The 20411-nt window shown below is 35.9% G+C and overlaps 1 protein-coding gene across 2 annotated transcripts; it reads left to right on the top strand.

Annotated features, from left to right (window-relative positions):
• The first annotated feature begins 9092 nt into the window (after window positions 1–9092).
• Window positions 9093–15243, top strand: LOC146136702 (cytochrome P450 2J6-like). 2 transcript variants are annotated; one of them, XM_083395541.1, is made up of 9 exons: window positions 9093–9531; window positions 9722–9867; window positions 10152–10254; window positions 10636–10748; window positions 11563–11678; window positions 12680–12795; window positions 13276–13417; window positions 14289–14446; window positions 14784–15243. In XM_083395541.1, the coding sequence occupies exons 1-9, from the start codon at window positions 9256–9258 to the stop codon at window positions 15099–15101; spliced, it is 1488 nt and encodes a 495-aa protein (XP_083251667.1). In that variant the 5' UTR covers window positions 9093–9255; the 3' UTR covers window positions 15102–15243. The 2 variants fall into 2 exon arrangements, with proteins under 2 accessions (XP_083251667.1, XP_083251668.1); XM_083395542.1 differs by having other exon boundaries at window positions 13282–13417.
• The last annotated feature ends 5168 nt before the right edge of the window (window positions 15244–20411 follow it).

Below are 20411 nucleotides of genomic sequence, written 5' to 3' on the forward strand. Positions count from 1 at the left end.
AAAGACTCCACAGCATGCCTGATTTAGACGTTTGTTAATAGCGGTTTGGAATAACAAAATGATTGTCAGGTACCGGTCCGGTTATCGCCAATCTTTCTATCGGACAGGCCTTCACAGAGATAAACAATATTATACCTTCCGGCGGCGGAGATTGTCCAGAATTGGCCTTCCAAGGAATTATTGTACGTAACAGTGTTATTATTTAGAGTTTATCAAACTTAAATGGTTTACTTAGTTGTATTCTTTAAAACTATGGCCATATTTTTACTCTGAACTGCAGAATCATAATGTTTAAATTTGTCTTTTGTTACGTGTCAGACTAATAGTTGTTACCACAATCTTACTTGAAAAAGTAATTTTTACGTTTTATTGAAGTTTGTTTGTATCAAGTCTATTTGTTTACGACGTAAACTTTACGTGTTTTGATCTTAGATGATAAAAACAATGGCAACGTAGTATTCAGCATACAACGGGTTTTAAAAGTAAACATAAAAGTATTTTAAAAAGAAAGTATAATTTTTTAGATTAAATTATTAAATACGAACAAAATGCGCTTTTGTTTTCGTTTCTATATTGTGAATAATTTCTACTGACGTTATACACAGTTGTGAGTTTTCGAACTGTATAATAACAAAGTTGACGAAAGTAACTAATTTCCATTTCAACCGTGCTTTGCAGAATGCGTTGGAGACCGTTCCAAACAACACTGACGGCTGCCTTATTTACATGTTCACAGACGCTTCCGCTAAAGATGGAAACCTTTTAAACCACACGTCAAATCTCATGACGCAAAAAGGTACGGACAATTTTTCGGATCGGTGTGAGTTGGGTTCGTGGTTAGGTTATAGTTTTTTGCTGTTAGGGGGTGTGTAAGGAGGATTTAGTTAAAGAAGATTGTTTCTACGTAGTTATGTTTGGTTATGGTGGAAGTCAGGGAATTGTTTAGAGTTATAAGGCTTAAAATACAAGTTTGGTTGGGTCGGTAGGCTATCGGTTGGATTCAATTAACCAAAGATGGCCAATCTGAATTTATTGGGTAATGTGTTTAGGGGTTAGATTGAAGGTTAATTGAAGAGATGGGTGGATTGGTTAGGTGTAAGGTAAGCAATTTGATTTGAGGTTGCACTACGAGATATGTGTTAATGAATGGTTTATGGTACGTTATATGGGGCTAGGTCAGGCAAACTGTGGGCCGCGGCCCAAATGTGGGCCGCAGAGCCATTTTTGGTGAGCCGCGAGTTACTTTCGAATATTTTAATGTTATTATGTAGTTGTGGGCGTGATAGCCGTACATTGATTGCACTTTGTTTTAAAAGTTCAAGTGGTCTAGAATTTAAATATGTCTTAGCGTGGTTCAGATCCACGTCCCAAATGTGGTCCTAAAAGTGCCTGTCGAACTATATTTTTTATCAACTTTAACTGTATGTTCGCGCATTTATTATTTGTTTAATAGCATGTTTTACATATTCTGTAACACTGCTTTGAGCATTAATGCGCCGTATAAGTCTTCCACTTTAAAATCAAACATCCTGAACCCGACACTGTTTCCGTATTGGTTTTACATAGTGGGATTTCAATAGCTCTGAAAAGAGTATTTTGGGCCGCGACAAAAAATGTTTGCCGACCACTGGGCTAGGTAATGAGCTGAACTGGAGGTTGGCTAAGAAGTTGTGTGAGTTCTCAGGTTTCTTATTTTGAACCATTATACGCACTAAACTATCTTTGTTGGAATTTCATGTCAATGCAGGTTGCCACTTTATCCCGTTGATTACCGGCTCATGCTGTGGTCAATGCCCTAGTGTTTGCAACGCCCTGCCGGAGCCCTACTGCACAAGTGGAGTGACGGACTTAAGATCTTTCCTTGGTGATTACTACCCAATAAAACATAATTATAAAGCTTGTGCAGTACTTCTACGAAAAAAGATTTGCAATGAAAACAAATTGTTTGATGTATAGTAATTTGTAAACTTTTCCGGTTGCTCTTTATTCATTGTCAACATTTTCACAGAGTTTACCTATACTTCTGGATTATCTATGAAATGTCATTTCACGGGCCACAAATAAACATTGTGCTTTACCACTTTGATGGAAATATATACAATTATTAATCCTACAACATCTTTTACAGGTAGTGGAACTTTCAATCCTTTTTACAGTTTAGCTCAGATGACAAACGGTCGAATTTTTTTATTTGATGACAACTCCGCTTTGGGATCCAACTTGCAGACTGAACTAACCCTAGGTAAAAACACGTCAGCTGTTTTCAAACTTCGAAGGACCTCTGTTCCTTACATAAGTGCTTAATATCTTCTACTCTTCATCATTAAATACACTAGTTTTTCTTCAAGGTATATTATTTTGTTTACCACGTTTGGTTGGCAAAAACTATCAAAGAAGAAGAAAAAAAAAATAGTTTAGAACAGTGGTTCTCAACCGGGTTGGCGCGCCACCTAGGAAAATGTATGATGATTTGAATGGTTTAATGATATGTTTGGCGTTGCCCATTGATATGTATGGTTTAGGACTTTTTTTATATTTTTTGGGGGGATTACGATTAATCAGAACAATCTGGTAAGGCTGATGGAAATTTTAATTATGTACATGGGTTGGGCACCAAGTCATGCCCACACTATTTGGCCACGTTACTCATATATCTGCAAGAAATCCTTGCGCTTAAGTTGAATCTTTCAGTTTATAATTTTTGTCATTATACGTTTCATATTTCCAAATTATGAAAAGTACACATATATTATTGTCGAAAGTTATCAGGGTCCAAAAATTTTAAAAAAACGACAAAGCAATTTCTCTCCCCGAAGTATTTGTCTTACATCTTATTTATATGACAACAGGCTAGCTCCATTGGACTTATAATTTTTACTGTTTGCGCATATCTATAATGTTTGTATGTCTATAGCATTGTGTATAACACCATTATAAATAAGATTAACTCTTTATATAAACGTTGTGCTTTAATTTGCATTTCAACATATTTAAATATATTTTGAAAAAACACAATATCGAGCATGAGTAACGTCAATTTATGTGCCCAAACCGTCACTTCTAAATTAAAGTTGGGCTAATTTTAACCAAATGAACGAAAAATGTGTTGTGCCTCTCGCGATTACGCATTGTCTTGGGTATTTTTATATTGTTTCTTTGGCTCGCTGATATGTAATCACCATATTATGCCAAATGCTTTTGATATTTGTAAAAATTACGAGGGCGCCACCTTGAAAGAGGTTAAGAACCATCGATCTAGAAAAAAATGTTTTATACGAAATTTAATAAGCGTAAAAGTTGTACTTTGGCTTTTAAACCAGTCAATAAATTCAAACTGCATACATAAAGATTTTTTTTAGTTTAAAAAACGTTTAATTTTGTTTTTTTAAACAATTTGACATTTTTAGGTTTTTGTCCAACTAATCATATTGCGGGACCTTTGCCAAACGGTTACACCTCTCAGGAACACGTATGTATAACATTCCTTAGGAAGTATTGCAATGTTTGCGTTACACATTTCATTTTAGGCATCCCTACACACTTGTCTTGCAGTGTCGTGCATACGATTAATATGGATGGGTGATAACATTTAGAAAGTCGACAAAAAAGTAAAAAATACAACTTAGCTTTCAAATGCAGTGTAATTTGTCAAAGATTCTCATTATATTGCACTCAAATTTTAATTGGTTTCACAAATTTGCACTATTGACATATATATATCCCTACTGTGTTTTGTGACCTTTTCTGTTTTTTTTTAAATGCAAGCAGGGGAGGACACAAGTCGTTGATAGGTTTTGCAGAGCCACTTACTTATAGTAATGTGCCCATATTGCATCAAACAGCATTTCGTTTTTACAGTGCGAGTTGCTTGGAGCGTGCTGGCATAAAACGCTGGGAAAATGTTTCTGCTCGAGCAAAACAAAACCGTGTCCCAGTCAGACTATCACAACTTGCACCGCTGGGGTGACATACAGTCACCAGGTGGACCTGGATTGCCAAAAATTCCTGCAGTGCTTAAACGGTGTCCTTACACTGGAGAGTTGTTCCGGTTCGGGTAAGTCATTATTATTGCTGTTTGAAATCGTCAAGGCACGTGAAAATTTGACAGATGTCTTTTTGAAGGACATAACAATATGTGTATAGACGTATTCATGCGGGGTATGATTAAACTTAGGGAATGTTGAAGCAATTGTTTCCACAAAGTTGAATACCTTATATTTTGTTTTTTCGTCTAAATACAACTATCAAACTATTTTGATCCCAATGTTACTACGAAATTGTTAGGCATATACGTCTTTAATAGTGTATCGTTTATGATTGTTGAAACAATCAACTACTTTACTTACAGATGTCTTCGATACGGCCTCCGGTAACTGTACTGCACCAAACATGGCTGCTATTCCATGTGGAACTGCTACACCTTAAGAGGACCATTATAACGACATCGACCTCACACTAGCTGCAGATAACGATTTTATCCGACTCATTTTTCTTGTAAAAGTGAAATCTTTGAAATGTTAAATATAATCGGTGGTTGTGTAAGAATACCAAAACAATAAGTATTAATTAACGTTTCGTCGTAAATTTATGTTTAAACTGCTTTTTTGTGATTATTCTGTTGCGTGCACTATAGCTTGAGCAACAGGTACTAAACGGAACATACATTTTAAAAGAACTCGATTGTTGCTTTTTTTTAAGCATACAACAGATTGAAACTTGGAAGAAAGCATTAACAGTAAATATGTTATGAGTATGTTATAGTCCTTAACAATACAGAACTGAATTCGAAAGCATGTCTTTAAGATTTTGGAAAAAACTCTAGACGGATTGTATCAAAATTTAGCTGTCCGAATTTAAGTATGCACAGCAAGTTACGGTTTGAGCGTCCATTTTTATAAGATATTGTTTCGCATTATTACGTCGCAATGTGCTCTGTTTGTTTAACGCCAGCAACTTAGCATAGGCGCTCTTTTACTTATCTACGTAAAAAAAAGAAAAAAAAAGTACAGTATACAAATTATAAACGCCTTAAGAGATTGCGAACGCTGTAGGGATGTCAGTGTAATGTTTTTTACATTTTCTGACCCAGCTAAACGCCCTCCCCAGATAGCAAGGTGCGACCACTAGCGGATTTTATTATTAAAGGTCTCCTTAAAAAAATAATTGTGCCTTTTCTGTTGCCCGCAGCATGACAAGTTTTACTTTGTTGGAAAGAAGAATCCGTGTGCTGTGCAACAGTGACACAGCCGAGCTGATAGCTACAAGGTGCGACACCTGGCGGAAGGTCCAACGGACCCTATCGTAAAACATGTTAGCCTTAGCATATATTGTTTTTTTTAATGGCCTTCAGCAAAGTGGATTACTAAAAATAGATTATTATAGCGCCCTTACAGCTTGCAAAGATGTTAATCGCTTCGTATTTGCCATGTTTATGGAAAAAAACACGCAAGCATCACTGGAATTTCGGTGTACCGTACTAAACCTTACAGTAATCGCTACTAATTTTTTAAGCACTTAAATCGGCTATGGCTGAACTTTCTTGCCCTAAATTGCAACAAACGTAAACCTAAAACTCACTGTTTTCCCGCAGACACGTTACCTAAATCTATGTCGCGACTGCCGAAAAAGCTGACGAATTTAAACAGCGAATCACGTAACAATTAAGTATAACCAAGAGATATCGATGTTACTAATAAACTAAAAAAGTAGCAATTAGCGAAACATAACGTTATCGACGCTAGACGATAAAGAATCAATATAGGCTAGCTTTGAAGTTGGAATAATCAGTTAATCTAAATTAGTTAAGTAGGCTACCAATACGATTTTTCTGTCCCGTCGACTGATGTCGATATTTTGATTGTTATCTCATTTACCCCTTGAAACAAGGAAATTTACCTCCTGGGATAAATTTACCCCAGTTTAATTAATGCTGGTATAAAGGTATAATTTTGGCGCTGCTCATGCATATTTCGCGACTTTTAAATAGAAAAAGATTTAATTTTAAACTGTTTTTTTTTTCGTTTAAACGGCATTAACCATAAATATTTATCGCGCTTTTCGATAGTTATCTTATCCAATTTTCTGAGACCATTGGCTTGACGCTATGATGTTCTACAAAATGAGATTTAATTCAAATTAATAAGGGTGAATTAGTTGTTCGAATAGTCGTTTTTAATGTGGAAACTTTGACAAAACGAAGTTCTCCGGGTGTAGCAAAGGTTTACAAGAACGAAGTTACAAATCAAAATAGTAATTATTTTCTACCACGTTTCTGTTCAGGTCTCGGGATCACACATTAATGATGCATAAAAGTACACATTAATCCATTTTAAACATTTTAAGTGTTGTTTAAGCGCATGAATTTTAGATTGTGGCTCACGTGAAAGATTTCACGACCTATAACCTCGCATAGGACTGGGGATTTCAGATCTGTTTTTTATTAACAAATACATGTATTTTTCCATCCTTTAAGATGTGCAACGAAACCTAATTTGGGGAAACCTCAAAATTACAGGCAACATTAGTAATGATATGATCCAATAACATTAAACTGCTTGTTTAGCTTATTGTGATTTTTAAAGAGCTGTTGCATTCCGTAAACCGATATGATTGCGCAACATACTTAGCGCGATGTTTAGTGCAATTCAATCTACATGTGCGTCAGAGTGGTTGGTGAGGATGCACATACAGAGGCGAAACGGTGTCATGTTTTGATCACCTTTAACCTCTCGTTGTGCCTTCGTGTCATTTGTTACCTCACGGTATCGCCGTTGCTGCGCACAATGACCTGGGATAGGGTTACGCTCAGGATACAATGGTAGACCGGTTCATGAGCCGTATGCGGAATCTATGTTTGGTATGTTCACCTATACGTCTGAGTTGTACATAATTCACGAAGGCATAATAGTATTTATCAGAGTCAAACCGAAAAATAATGTATGATGAGATGGAGTTTTCGAAAATTTTATGCCGTTTTTTCATTCCCCAGACCTTATTCGAATTAGTACGGCGACGGCGAATTTATGAAGTTAAACTAATACAGCCAAGGCGATTAGGTGTTGCCGCAGAGAAACAATATAGCTGAATATAGCAACCATTAAATTATATAAGAGGTATCCGCACACGAAACGTAAAGAAATGAACTTGTAGTTCTAGTGGAACACGTATGGAAAACTCAACGTTAGATATGTTTTCTGTTACGACGTTATACATGTTCTCGACTTACTATTACAGTTATAGTGCTGAGTTGCAAAACCTGCTAAACATCCCTTTTGTTTAGTGAATAGTGATAAAATATATTATATTTACACCTTTCGATTCGGTATGGCTGTCTACTGTCTAATTTAGATAATTTGGAATTTTGTACGACGGTTTTTGTGGCCTCTCTTAGTTTATAAAGCTTGTTGTGCACAACGAAGCTATTCGTGCAACGCGATATAAACGGGTCCGTACCCAGTCTCCCTTACCAACACCAAACTAATTTTTTTTTTGAGTTTACAATTACACACGCTTCTGACCTGCAACGGACAATCGGAAATTGACTGCTCATGCCTCGTAAGAAAAATAAGATTGAAACTCCAACGCTCGCAAAGCAAATCTAGCCTGTCGCCACGTGGTATTGTGTTTGTAACTTTTTGTTGCCTTGAAAAGAATATATAAACAAAAACGCTCGGATGGTGATGATTTAGATAGCTGATAAAACGCTCGCTCTACACGAAACACGTACATGTGTGTCGACACGATTTCCGTCCGTGATCAGTAATGACGTTATTTGACGCCAAAACCGATGTCTCTATGCTTACTTGTCTGTTTGACATCGTTTGTTTAGTTAGAAAACTGATTTCATTGAATAAAAGTCCGCTGGTCAGTGCAAACCATGTTGCGAGGTTTCGAATTTATCTTTCGGCGTTTCTATGCTTAGGGTTTAGGTTTGCGAATGCCTTCAGCTAAAACTAGACAACTAGGCAATTATATAGTTATCTAATTCAAATATTTCTAATATAATTTGTATGGCTTGTGTGCTCAAATTCTGTTTTAATTAGATTTGACGTTTTGTAAAAATGCTACTTTGTCTGACGGCATTTTTAGTATATTTTATTCGAAAAAAAAACTTGTTGTACTCTTAGGTTGAAAAAACTTGTGTGTGAGTCTTACAGTTTGAAAATATTATTTTATGCTTCAACAACCCAACATTATACCCAGAAATAATTTTCTACCGAATTCTTTTGAGAATGATGTACGATTTAAACTAAATTAATTGCAAAATAATTAAATTTGCTGTGATAAATTCTAGTTATTAACCATTCTACTCTTAATCTATGTAAAAAAATAAAATGTTTAAATGTTTAAGCTAATTTAGAAAAATTGAAAAAGTTCTATGTTCAGTTACAATATAATTTTAAAAAGCTAAATTATATTTAGTTGTCTAAGTCTGGCTGTAGCATAGCATAACTCAAACGACTAACTATATACGCATCGTAAAGTGCTCTTTATATAATTGTGAGATGAAATAAGTATTTTTATTACTGAACTTTAGGTCGGTTATACATAAACAATTACTTGATTATTTTTTTAGTTTTTGTCATAACAACCTATATAATAAATTTTGTTATGGAAAAACCTCCAAGGTAGGCCGATGTTTGTTATCTAACAACACCTAAGGCAGGGGTGGGCAACGCGGCCCGCGGGCCGCATGCGGCCCTTTTCCCTTTTTTGTGCTGCCCTTCGTCTTCTTTCTGCTATTTTTCACTAAATAAGGCTATAAGTGTGCACCATTTTGGGACTTTTGCTCTATCTGTTTTCTTTTTGAAGTGCGATGTAACCCATAGGCTACACCGCTACACTAACGCAGTTGAACTCGAATGGAAAGCATCTATTACAAAACAATCTTCATTCATAAAGTTTTACTTGCGTCACGTTGTTATGATGAACAGCTGGTTTTGAATTAAGGCTGTTAATTAAATTGTACTGAGCCGATCCGTACGAGAAAGGCTTCATTAGAATTGTAGGAAAAGTTATTTTCCGAAAACTAGACAGCACTGACAAAACTGTCGTAGTTGCAGCCTAGTAGCTCACTAGTTTTTCTAGTAAAAGCTGAAATATAAATTAGTGTTTATTTGATGTGCGGCCCTCCTGTAAGCATTACATTTCCTAACTGGCCCTTGTTTAAAAAGGTTGCCCACTCCTGACCTAAGGTTACATCCGACTGACTTAATATTCCAAGTGAACTTAGCCCTAACAAAAAGAGTGGTTGAAATGACTTTGGTCAGCTCATTACTTGGGCAAGTCAGTTGTGGTTATGCTTTGATTGGAGTTATCGCATGCTTGGTTCTTCATCTGGCCTTCTTTCGGCGCCGTTCAAACTTACCCCCGGGTCCCTTCAACTTCCCTTTTGTCGGTTGTCTCCCGTTCTTGGGAGCTCACCCGGAAATTCAATTCAGCGAATGGTCAAAGAAATACGGCCCGGTGATATATGTGAAGCTCGGTCCGCATAACACCGTAGTTTTGAACAGCTATGAAGCAATTGAGCAGGTAAGCATGCTTTTTAAATTAGATTGTATAGTGTATGTTAATTAGTCTACACTCGAGTTAAAATGATTTAGTAAATCTTGTCTAATATCCACACTGTTTAGAGAGTTTAAATATATGTGATATATTTACAAACCAGCCAACCACAATTAGCTTTACGTCAACCTAATAGTTGGCTTTTTTCTTCTCTTAGGCTTTTGTCCGACAAAGCCCTCAATTCAACGGAAGAGCGCAGTCGTTTTTTAGTCGCCTGATCAGTGAAGGGAACGGAATGATTCTGCAAGACAACCAAGAAATTTGGAAACCTCAAAGACGTTTCGGATTAAAGGCTTTAACTGGGTGAGTTTTTGATAGACAATAAATTACTTTATCTTGTAAAACGCTATGTATGAAGCAACTCATCGCTTTCAGTAAATGTTTTTTAACCCAGGGAATACAATTGATTCGGCGTCTCTACGAAACTATAATAAAATCAGCAATATAGTTAAACGAATATAGCCTAGCCAACGCACACTAATCATCTTTCATGTAAACAGTATTTCTTAGTTTATGTTGTCTACTTTAATATTAAAATGTCTCATATAATTTTCGCGACTTAAAAGCATTTAGTTTTTTGTGTGTAGAGCAGGATTGTACGGCAAAAATCTGGAAACACGAATTTTGGAAGAGCTAGAACTTCTGTGCGAAATAATCAAGTCAAAAAACGGGAAACCATTCGTTTTGGAGGTACGTACGATTTTTTCGTTGTCCAATGATGTGATGGAACTTTGATTTCAAGCAAAGTTAATTCAACATTTGGATTAATTTTTAATTGATCTGATAAAACCAATAATATTACTGTAGGAGAGTTGTTAAAAATAACATTGCTCAAATTTGAATGTGAGACCAATTTTAGTTAGTTTAAGGTCTATTATTTAAGCCAATGACTTTATGCTGCACAGATACCTGTTCACAAGTAATTAAAATACATGACTTATCAATAAAGTCATTGAAAAAATGTTTAACACTGGCCAACAACGGACTTCTCTGTGTCTTCTAAAATTTAAGGCGCAAGTGCAGCAGACATAAACACTTTTGCCGAAAGCTGACACATTGAAAAATTTTCAGTCCGACTTAACGGAAAACGTCTCCAACGTGATAAACTCCATCACGATGCAGCGAAGGTGCACTGAGCCGGGAAACGAGAAACTGCGAGCATACGTGTCCATGATTGTGCAAGCGTAAGATGCCTCTTCCTTCAAGCTGTGACCTAGAGATTTTCGATAATATCGGAAGAAGCCGATACCCAAAGCCAAGTGATAGTCGGTATTAGTCAAATACTCTTGGGTGCTATGGGTGCTGATCCGATAACAAATTAGTACAAAAATGTTAGCAATGAATTCTGACCCATTAGCAGTGATTCTACGTTAAATGTTAATTCGTCTCGGAAACCAAACTACACACTTTCTGCCTAAAAGTCAGATAAGTGAATAAAATGTACAGCATATATGACATATCTAAGTCTGATCCATGCTACACGGTTTAAAATCCTTTTTTTAAGTAAAATGTTTTATTGAATTTAGTTTTATTGAAGCTTTCATTTTCACAGCAAATTCAGAACAGAAAGTGTTAAATATAGCAAATAAACTAAACAAAACATTTATATTGACAAATACCAATTACATATATATGTATATATCGTTTCCTTCTGGGTTTAAGTTCATCCACTTTTATAACCACACAACTGAATGCAGTTTCACTTTTGTATGACAATATAGCGTGCCTATTGCACTGTAAATGCTTTGTGGACTATATAGACACTGTTGGGGGCCTGTTAAACCTACTTATGATAGACCATTCCACCAAATTTAACGCAAAACAATTATACTGTTTAATGATTTTTTTGAAATTAATCCCCTTAATCATATAGCTGCAATCAATCAGATCACTCGAATCAGAATTTAACCAATGTTCGCTGCGTTTCTTTGCGTTTTTTTCTTTATATGGAGCTTTGGTCGAATATAGGACTACACTCCACTTGTATTCTTTCTTTAGATATCGCCGAGACGGCTTGCTGTTTTTTCTACTGACGGTGGCCCCCTGGCTGCGACATTTTCCACCTTTGAAACAAGGTCTCAAGAAAATCGTCAAGCAAAAGGAGCAGGGAAACGGTAAGCCCAAGTTGCACAACTGTCACTTTTGGTTTGACACAATCAAACACAAGTAAAATGTTGGAAGTATAAGCTAACCATCAAATGAAACGGTTGATTAAACGAACAACTATATCGCGGAGATGCCTTCATCAAATTCTTCAAATTTAAATAGGCTCACGAAACACCAAAGTTTTACCTCTTCAGGAGGCTTCCCGGGGAATATGACAAACTGAATGTGTAAAATAGAACGGTATCTCCTCGCTCTTATACGTATCATATTTACTTCCCGAGGAATTTACACATATTTTTTTACATATTTAGCTATTTACCAATTTACCTATTTTGCTAAATCAACGATTACAGCATTCATCATTTTGTTAAATGCTGGAATTGTAAAACCTCAACTGTAGGTAGGGAAATTAGGAAAGTACGCTCCACGGACTGCTTTTCAATTATTTTGTTGTCATGGAATAAATTTTCCTAAGCTCTGCGTGACTTGCTTGCGTCTTTTTAGTTAAACAATTTGATCACGAGGTATATAAACTTCAACTGACATTATGCCAAAAATAGGTTACTCTCTGAAACAGACCTTGGAAAACTATACGGTCCTCTATGCAATTTAATACCGCCTGCGGCTCGTTTTCAACTCACCTTTTGTAAGCGAAAAAAGAGTCTTTTTTTCTAATTTAGAATATTTTACTAAATAATTTACTCATGTAAGGTATCCTCGTCTATATCCAACCCTTGAAACTAGGATTCAAAATAAGGATTTTTAAAGATTATTTTTTTAACAGGTATTACACGTTGTATTATGTGTATTTCAGGTATCCTTTTTGACGCGGTCCGCCAAGACGTTTTCTGTTTCTCATGCGGCCCACTGTTAAAATTAATTATTAATCATGTGCCCACTTCTGCTTCTAAACACCACCGCGTTACTTAAAAATACGTTTGTTCAACTTTGACCCGTACGTCGATTGTTGAATAAGTGACATTGCCTAAATACAGCAACTTTTAATCAGCAATGATCGATGATTACATTGCCGAGGGTGAGAAACAACTGGACGTCAATCATCCTAAAAACTTCCTCGACAGATTTCTCATTGAACACAAGAAGAAGACTCAGTCGTTTAAAAAGGTTAGTAGCTTAACCATAAAGCTCTACCCCCAAGCCCTAAATGCGCACAGTCGTTGTTTGTTTTCTAATTTAGGACTTTGTACTTTGCGTTTTAACCGCCAAAAATATTGGATTGGTTGTTGTTGTTGTTTTTGGATAAGTGGGAGAAAATTGCGATCTACAAACAATTTGCCTAATCGGAATGTAAGAGAGTCGTCAAAAGTCGTTCACAAGTAGTTTGTTTTTTGATTACTAAATTCTTTATAGTTGGCGTCTCTTAAAGTAGCTATAACAAAATACTATTTTATTTGCTTGAAAACTCGGGACTTTGTTTGTTCCTTTTGCGCGAAATCCGATAGTCTTAGAGCTATCCATCTCAAATTCAGCGCATTTATCTGCTAAAGGAATGTGGTGTATTTCCTCCAAGCAAGGCTTCGTATTCACTACCCATTTTCCATCCCTCAGAATGACGTCGACTACGTTTTCGAAGTTTATTTTCAGGAGCAGCTGAGAGGTTACATCATCGACCTCCTTAACGCCGGCACAGAAACGACCTCAAGCACTTTACAGTGGCTTCTCTTGTACTTGATAAAGTTTCCGGAAATCCAGAAAACTGTCCACGAAGAAATCGACCGAGTGATAGGTGAGAACTAACGATGTTTTCTAATAACTTGATTTAAAGTCTTTTAGACGAATGTTGTTGTACAGCAATCTAATGTTGCCTTTCTGTTATTTTTTAGTTGGCGTATTGCTTATAATGGGGCGAGTTTATAGTTCAGGGCGACCTTGTTTTCGTTCTCGGCTCAATTTCTTTATTTTTTCTGAGAAACGTTTAGGTATTTTTACAATGACATAGGACTGGTAAAACTTTTCCCATTTTGTTGACGATATCTCAGTAAAACGTTTAACGGAAAAATAGGCTTGATTTTTCCATTTTTTTAATCTTCCTACAGAGGCATCAGCGACTGTTTTTAATTCACGGAAAGGTAGAGTTACAAAACTTCCTTTTTTATCATATTTAAATGTTAGCTGCGCAGTCTGCGTACGATCCATTATGATTATAGAAGTGATAACAGTGTGATATTTATCTACTATACCTTGCCTATATTAAGGGAAGTTGTCACGTTATTCTGTTATTGTTTGGTAGGAAGTATTTCGCCAATAGTTGAGATTGTTTGGAATGTGACAAACCTAAAAAATCAACAACCGCTGATTTATAGTCTAAATGTTTTATTCAAATAGTGTTAATTTGCTCATACCCAAGCTTATTGCAGCAACCTAGTACTAAATATATTCTTGCATAAGGGAGCCGTTTTAAACTATCAAAGGCTTTCCAAGACTACATTTAGTAAATAACGGTTTAAATGTGTAATCGAAACATGAAAAAACAATTAAACGGTCTTTAAAACAAAACACCCTTAATGTACGTGAACATCGCCGCAGGCCTATTTAGTAGACAAACGTTAGTGTTATATATATGGAATAGAAGTGACCCAAATATATTATAAATGCAGGAAAGACTGGCGAAGTGCGAATCGGTACCAACTTGCCCTACACTAAATCTGTGATCCAGGAAATTCACCGGATAGAAACGATGACCCCGATAGGAGTGCCAAGAAGCACAACCGAAGATACTAAGTTTATGGGATATCTAATACCTAAAGATACTCAGGTAATTAAGGACATTTTTCCTATACTCTTGCAACATCTAATGCCATTGTGTTACGAAAACGATTTTTATAGTATATTTGGCAAATAAAGGATTGCATCGTCAAGCCAGTAAAATATTAATAGAGAGTTTTGATTTTGTAATGTCCAATCGCATTTTTTTCATTTAATTTTACAAGCCAGTAAAATATTAATAGAGAGTTTTGATTTTGTAATGTCCAATCGCATTTTTTTCATTTAATTTTACCAATACGAGTGGTCTGAACCTGTGTCGCCCCTTACGGTGTAGTTTGGCAATTATTAACCATCGTTATGTTGCTGACTTTCCAAAAAAAATGCAGATCATGGCTAACCTGTGGAATGTGCACAATGACCCACAGACTTGGCTAAACCCGAGACAATTCAAGCCAAGCAGACACCTGGACAAAGACGGAAAGTTCGTTAAGTCGGAAAAGATAATTCCCTTCTCTATAGGTCCACGAAATTGCTTGGGAGAGAATTTAGCGCGGATGGAGGTGTTTTTGTACACAGTGGGCATCTTGCAGAGGTTCAGTGTTCATCCAAATCCCAACCAACCAATTCCTATCATGGAAGGGGCTGTAGGACCTATATACTCTCCCAAACACCTATATGCTATAGTTTTGAAGGAACGGTCGTGATAACTCGATTGCTATTTTTTTATTCAAAAAAACTGTTTTTAATATTTAAACATTACATATTGTTTTACTTGCCCAATTTAACTATTACTGCATGCTCAACCTTTTTGCCGCTCGAAATATAAAAAGTTGTGTTTTTATGAAATTGTCGGAAGTTTAAGTTTATGTGTTTCTATTTACCTTATAAATAAAAATGCTTTTCTGAACATCACAATACATGACCCATAAAACTGTCGCAAACGAAAAACAGAGGAGTTTTTAGACGTGACATTCATTTCGTGATTACCTTAATTTGCCACTAATAGTGTTATTACAGATCAAAATTTGGGGTGCAGCCAAAATGTCATAACAAACATTAATGTACAGTTCTGAAAATTTAGAAAGGGATGCGGCTTGCCACCTTTTTTAAAAGAAAAGTAAAGTATATGAATACGTCATGCTTCATGCACGAATCATTTAGCCGGGTCTTGGTGCAAAGTAAAATGAAGGTTGTTTTGCAAATTATGCAGCTAAAGTATAACGTGTTGCATATTAAAAGCTGCGAGGTAAACACGTGTGTTTTTTGTGCGACTGATAAATTCTCTTTAGTGGGAAATCCCTCGGTTGAAACTCTGTCGTAATCGTTAGGTAGCATATCTTTAGAAGGGTTAGACTGCAGTACATATAAAATGCATGGATTCAGAAACTTGAAATAAATTGCAAATCAATAGCCAAGTTTATTAAATACGGTTATTTCGTTCCTCTTAGAAACATGCATTTGAATTTAGATGTATATTGTCAGGTACTATATCGTACTTATCCACTGCTGATGCTCTTTCTCATGAAGTTTCAATCTGCTGCATGCTTAGAATTTGTTTAATGTAAGTTCCGTTTTGTATCTGCTGCTCAAGCTATAGTTCCCGCAACAGAATAATCACAAAAAAGTAGTTTCAACATAAATTTATCATTACTTATTGTGGTATTCTCACGCAACCGTCGGTTATATTTACCATTACAAAGATTACGTTTTTACAAGAAAAATCTCTAGCTAGTGTAAGGTCGATGTAATTTCAATGGTCCTCTTAAGCCTAAGGTGTAGCAGTTCTGCATGGGATAGCAGCCATGTTTGGTGCAGTACAGTTACCGGAGACCGTATCGAAGACATCTGTAAGTACAGCATATTGTTTGTTTCAACAATCATGAACGATACACTATAAAGACGCAAATGCTCTCATGTAACATTGGGATCGTAATACTTCGGTGATTGTAGTTAGACGAAAAACATAAAACATTAGGTATTCAACATTATTGAAAAAAATGCTTCAAATAGTTCCTAACTTTAAACTACAAATAATGTTAAACACACAACCCGAAGAAATACGTATACACATTATGGTTATGTCCGTTAATAACATCTGGCAAATTTTCACGTGCATTGACGATTTCAAACAGCAACTAGACGGGGGGGCGGTTGTTGTTTATTTTGTCAGGGGGTATACTTTCAAGGTTTAGTGTTATTTTTTTTTAATTTTTAATTTTTTTTTTTTTTTTCTAAAAATTCCCCACTTAACCCTTTGATGCGAAAGGGATTCAAATATGGCGTAGATTTTGGGAAATGATCGAAACATATATTTGATAAATAGAATTTACGTAGATAGTGTGTATGGCCATTTTATTTCATTTTGGCCAGCTTACGTGTTTGAAAAACAAATATTATCATTCTCCCAAAGACTTAAAATGGTTTAACGCCTATGGTTTGCTATACTTTTGCAAACTTTTACTCGGTAAATTTTTACCATGGCTTGGTCCGAGCAATCACTGTTAAAACAGACTTTAAATCTGTAGTTTTAAACAATATGAAACACACTATTATGTTCTCAATACGCAAACTATTAAATCGAAAGTTTTGCTAGTTGTTTAGGCCTGATGTTGGTAGGTTGGTTGGAGCAACATGCACAACAGGTGCTAACAGAGAGGCGTACACTGCCTTAAGATTTCGCATTTAAATTTGCAGCGGACACTTGATTATTAGGCGAAGCTTATCGCAAAGTAATTGGTCGCCCGAAAAAATGCTGACGCTGCATTTAAAGCAAGCATTATAAATGTGTCGCCGATATTCTGCTTTGAACATCTCTACTCGCAATGCTTCCCTCCGTTAATTGTACGCTGGGTGAAACTTTATTCACGGCCTTACCTCTTTGTGTATTACCGCGACAATACGATGAAATACGATTTGGAGAATATTGGAAACATCGTATTTGGAGAATATTTGCTATTTGCACCTGTTCTGTATGTTACTCCAATCCAACATATCTACACACAATTATAAGTTGTGTATAATAATATAATAAATTATGGCTTTGAAGCGAAGGGGGTTCAAATATGGCGTATAGATTTTGGCAAATGATCGAAACATACATTTGATCAATAAAAATTTACGTAGATAATGCTTACGGCCATGTTATTACATTTTGGTCAGCTAGCATGTTTAAAAAGTCAATATTTTCATTCTCTCTAAATAATTTAACGTCTATGGTTTGCTATACTTTTTCCAACTTTTACTGTGTAAATTTTTACCATGCCTTGGTCTGAGCAATCACTGTTGAAACAGAGTTTAAATCTGTAGTTTTGAGCAATATGCAAACACGTTTATGTGCCTAATAAGCCACGTTTTATATTGAAAGTTTTGCCAATTTAAATCCAATAAACGCAAGATTTATTTATTTATGACGCCATGTTATGACGTAGCTTTGTAACGTCGTCGTTAAGAATGCGTTAAACTTAAGCTTTTTGTTGTTGCGGCCCTTGTATAATTATATTTGCTTAGACCTGGTGTTGATATGTTTGAATGGTGCAACAATTACAACATGTGCTAACAGAGATGTGTACACTGCCTGTAGGATTCGCATTTAAATTTGCGGTGGTAAAATATTTTGTGTTGTAAGAGCAATAGGTTTTTTTACTTAGAGAGGCCTCTTTATGAAAGGCAAGTCGCATGTGCATAGTTTTACTAGGCAAGCCACTTCCAACACAAATGTTGCACGCGCGGGACAATAGGGCGCAGCAGGGATGCCAGCAGCCGCCTCGTCGCGACGCGAGCTGGACAAAGCAAGCGAATATGAACGAATTCTGTATGAAAGTTTTTCTGCTGCTAGATGGCTGTCGTTAGCTACAAAGTGCTAAAACGCAATATTTCAGGTTTTTACCCCCCAAGCAAAGGCCCCTGGGAGTGCAGCCTCATAAACTTTTACAAAGCACCTACATACCACTCTACGCCATGTCTGAAAATTTGAAGGTTCTACGATGTCTACTTTTTCTATAAAGCTTCGGACAAAAGTCGGTCTGAAACAAACCATAGGAAACCATAGGAAACCAAAAAAGAACTAGACGGGGGTGCGGTTGTTGTATATTTTGTCAGGGGGTATATTGTCAGGGCTTAGTGTTTATTTTTATTTAATTTTAATTTTTTTTTTTAAATTGATTTTATTTATTTATTGGTTTTTTTTCAATTTTATTTTTCATATTCGTTTTTTAATTTTTATTTTTTATTTTTTTTGTGTTTTTTATTTTTATTTTTTTATTTTTTTTTTATATAATATTTTTTTTATTTTACACTTTTTATTTTTTAATATTTTGTATTTTGTATTGTGTATTTTATATTATATATTTCATATTTTGTTTTTCATTTTCCTTAACTTGTTTCTGCAAGCAAAAACAGATATGGGCCGAAAACTTCCCCACTATGATGCGAAAGGGGTTCAAATATGGCGTAGTATTTGGGGAATGATCGAAACATATATTTGATAAATAGAATTTGCGTAGATAATGTACATGGCCATTTTATTACATTTTGGCCAGAGCTTACGTGTTTGAAAACCAAATATTATCATTCTCCTCAAGACTTAAAATGGTTTAACGCCTATGGTTTGCAATACTTTTGCAAACTTTTACTCGGTAAATTTTTACCATGGCTTGGTCCGAGCAATCACTGTTAAAACAGACTTTAAATCTGTAGTTTTAAACAATATGAAACACACTATTATGTGCCTAATACGCAAACTATTAAATCGAAAGTTTTGCTAGTTGTTTAGGCCTGATATTGGTATGTTGGTTGGAGCAACATGCACAACAGGTGCTAACAGAGAGGCGTACACTGCCTTAAGATTTCGCATTTAAATTTGCGGCGGTAAATACACCCTATTGACACTTAATTATTAGGCGAAGCTTATCGCGAAGTAATTGGTCGCCCCAAAAAATGCTGACGCCGCATTTAAAGCAAGCATTATAAATGTGTCGCCGATATTCTGCCTTGAACATCCCTACTCGCAATGCTTCCCTCCGTTAATTGTACGGTGGGTGAAACTTTATTCACGGCCTTACCTCTTTGTGTATTACCGCGACAATACGATGAAATACGATTTGGAGAATATTGGAAACATCGTATTTGGAGAATATTTGCTATTTGCACCTGTTCTGTATGTTACTCCAATCCAACATATCTACACACAATTATAAGTTGTGTATAATAATATAATAACTTATGGCTTTGAAGCGAAGGGGGTTCAAATATGACGTAGAGTTTGGCAAATGATCGAAACATACATTTGATCAATAAAAATTTACGTAGATAATGCTTACGGCCATGTTATCACATTTTGGTCAGCTAGCATGTTTAAAAAGTCAATATTTTCATTCTCTCTAAATGATTTAACGTCTATGGTTTGCTATACTTTTTCCAACTTTTACTGTGTAAATTTTTACCATGCCTTGGTCTGAGCAATCACTGTTGAAACAGAGTTTAAATCTGTAGTTTTGAGCAATGCAAACACGTTTATGTGCCTAATAAGCCACGTTTTATATTGAAAGTTTGCCAATTTAAATCCAATAAACGCAAGATTTATTTATTTATGACGCCATGTTATGACGTAGCTTTGTAACGTCGTCGTTAAGAATGCGTTAAACTTAAGCTTTTTGTTGTTGCGGCCCTTGTATAATTATATTTGCTTAGACCTGGTGTTGATATGTTTGAATGGTGCAACAATTACAACATGTGCTAACAGAGATGTGTACACTGCCTGTAGGATTCGCATTTAAATTTGTGGTGGTAAAATATTTTGTGTTGTAAGAGCAATAGGTTTTTTTACTTAGAGAGGCCTCTTTATGAAAGGCAAGTCGCATGTGCATAGTTTTACTAGGCAAGCCACTTCCAACACAAATGTTGCACGCGCGGGACAATAGGGCGCAGCAGGGATGCCAGCAGCCGCCTCGTCGCGACGCGAGCTGGACAAAGCAAGCGAATATGAACGAATTCTGTATGAAAGTTTTTCTGCTGCT

This window comes from Ascidiella aspersa, chromosome 8, assembly GCF_963924565.1.
Source record: "Ascidiella aspersa chromosome 8, kaAscAspe10.2, whole genome shotgun sequence".
NCBI lineage: Eukaryota > Metazoa > Chordata > Ascidiacea > Phlebobranchia > Ascidiidae > Ascidiella > Ascidiella aspersa.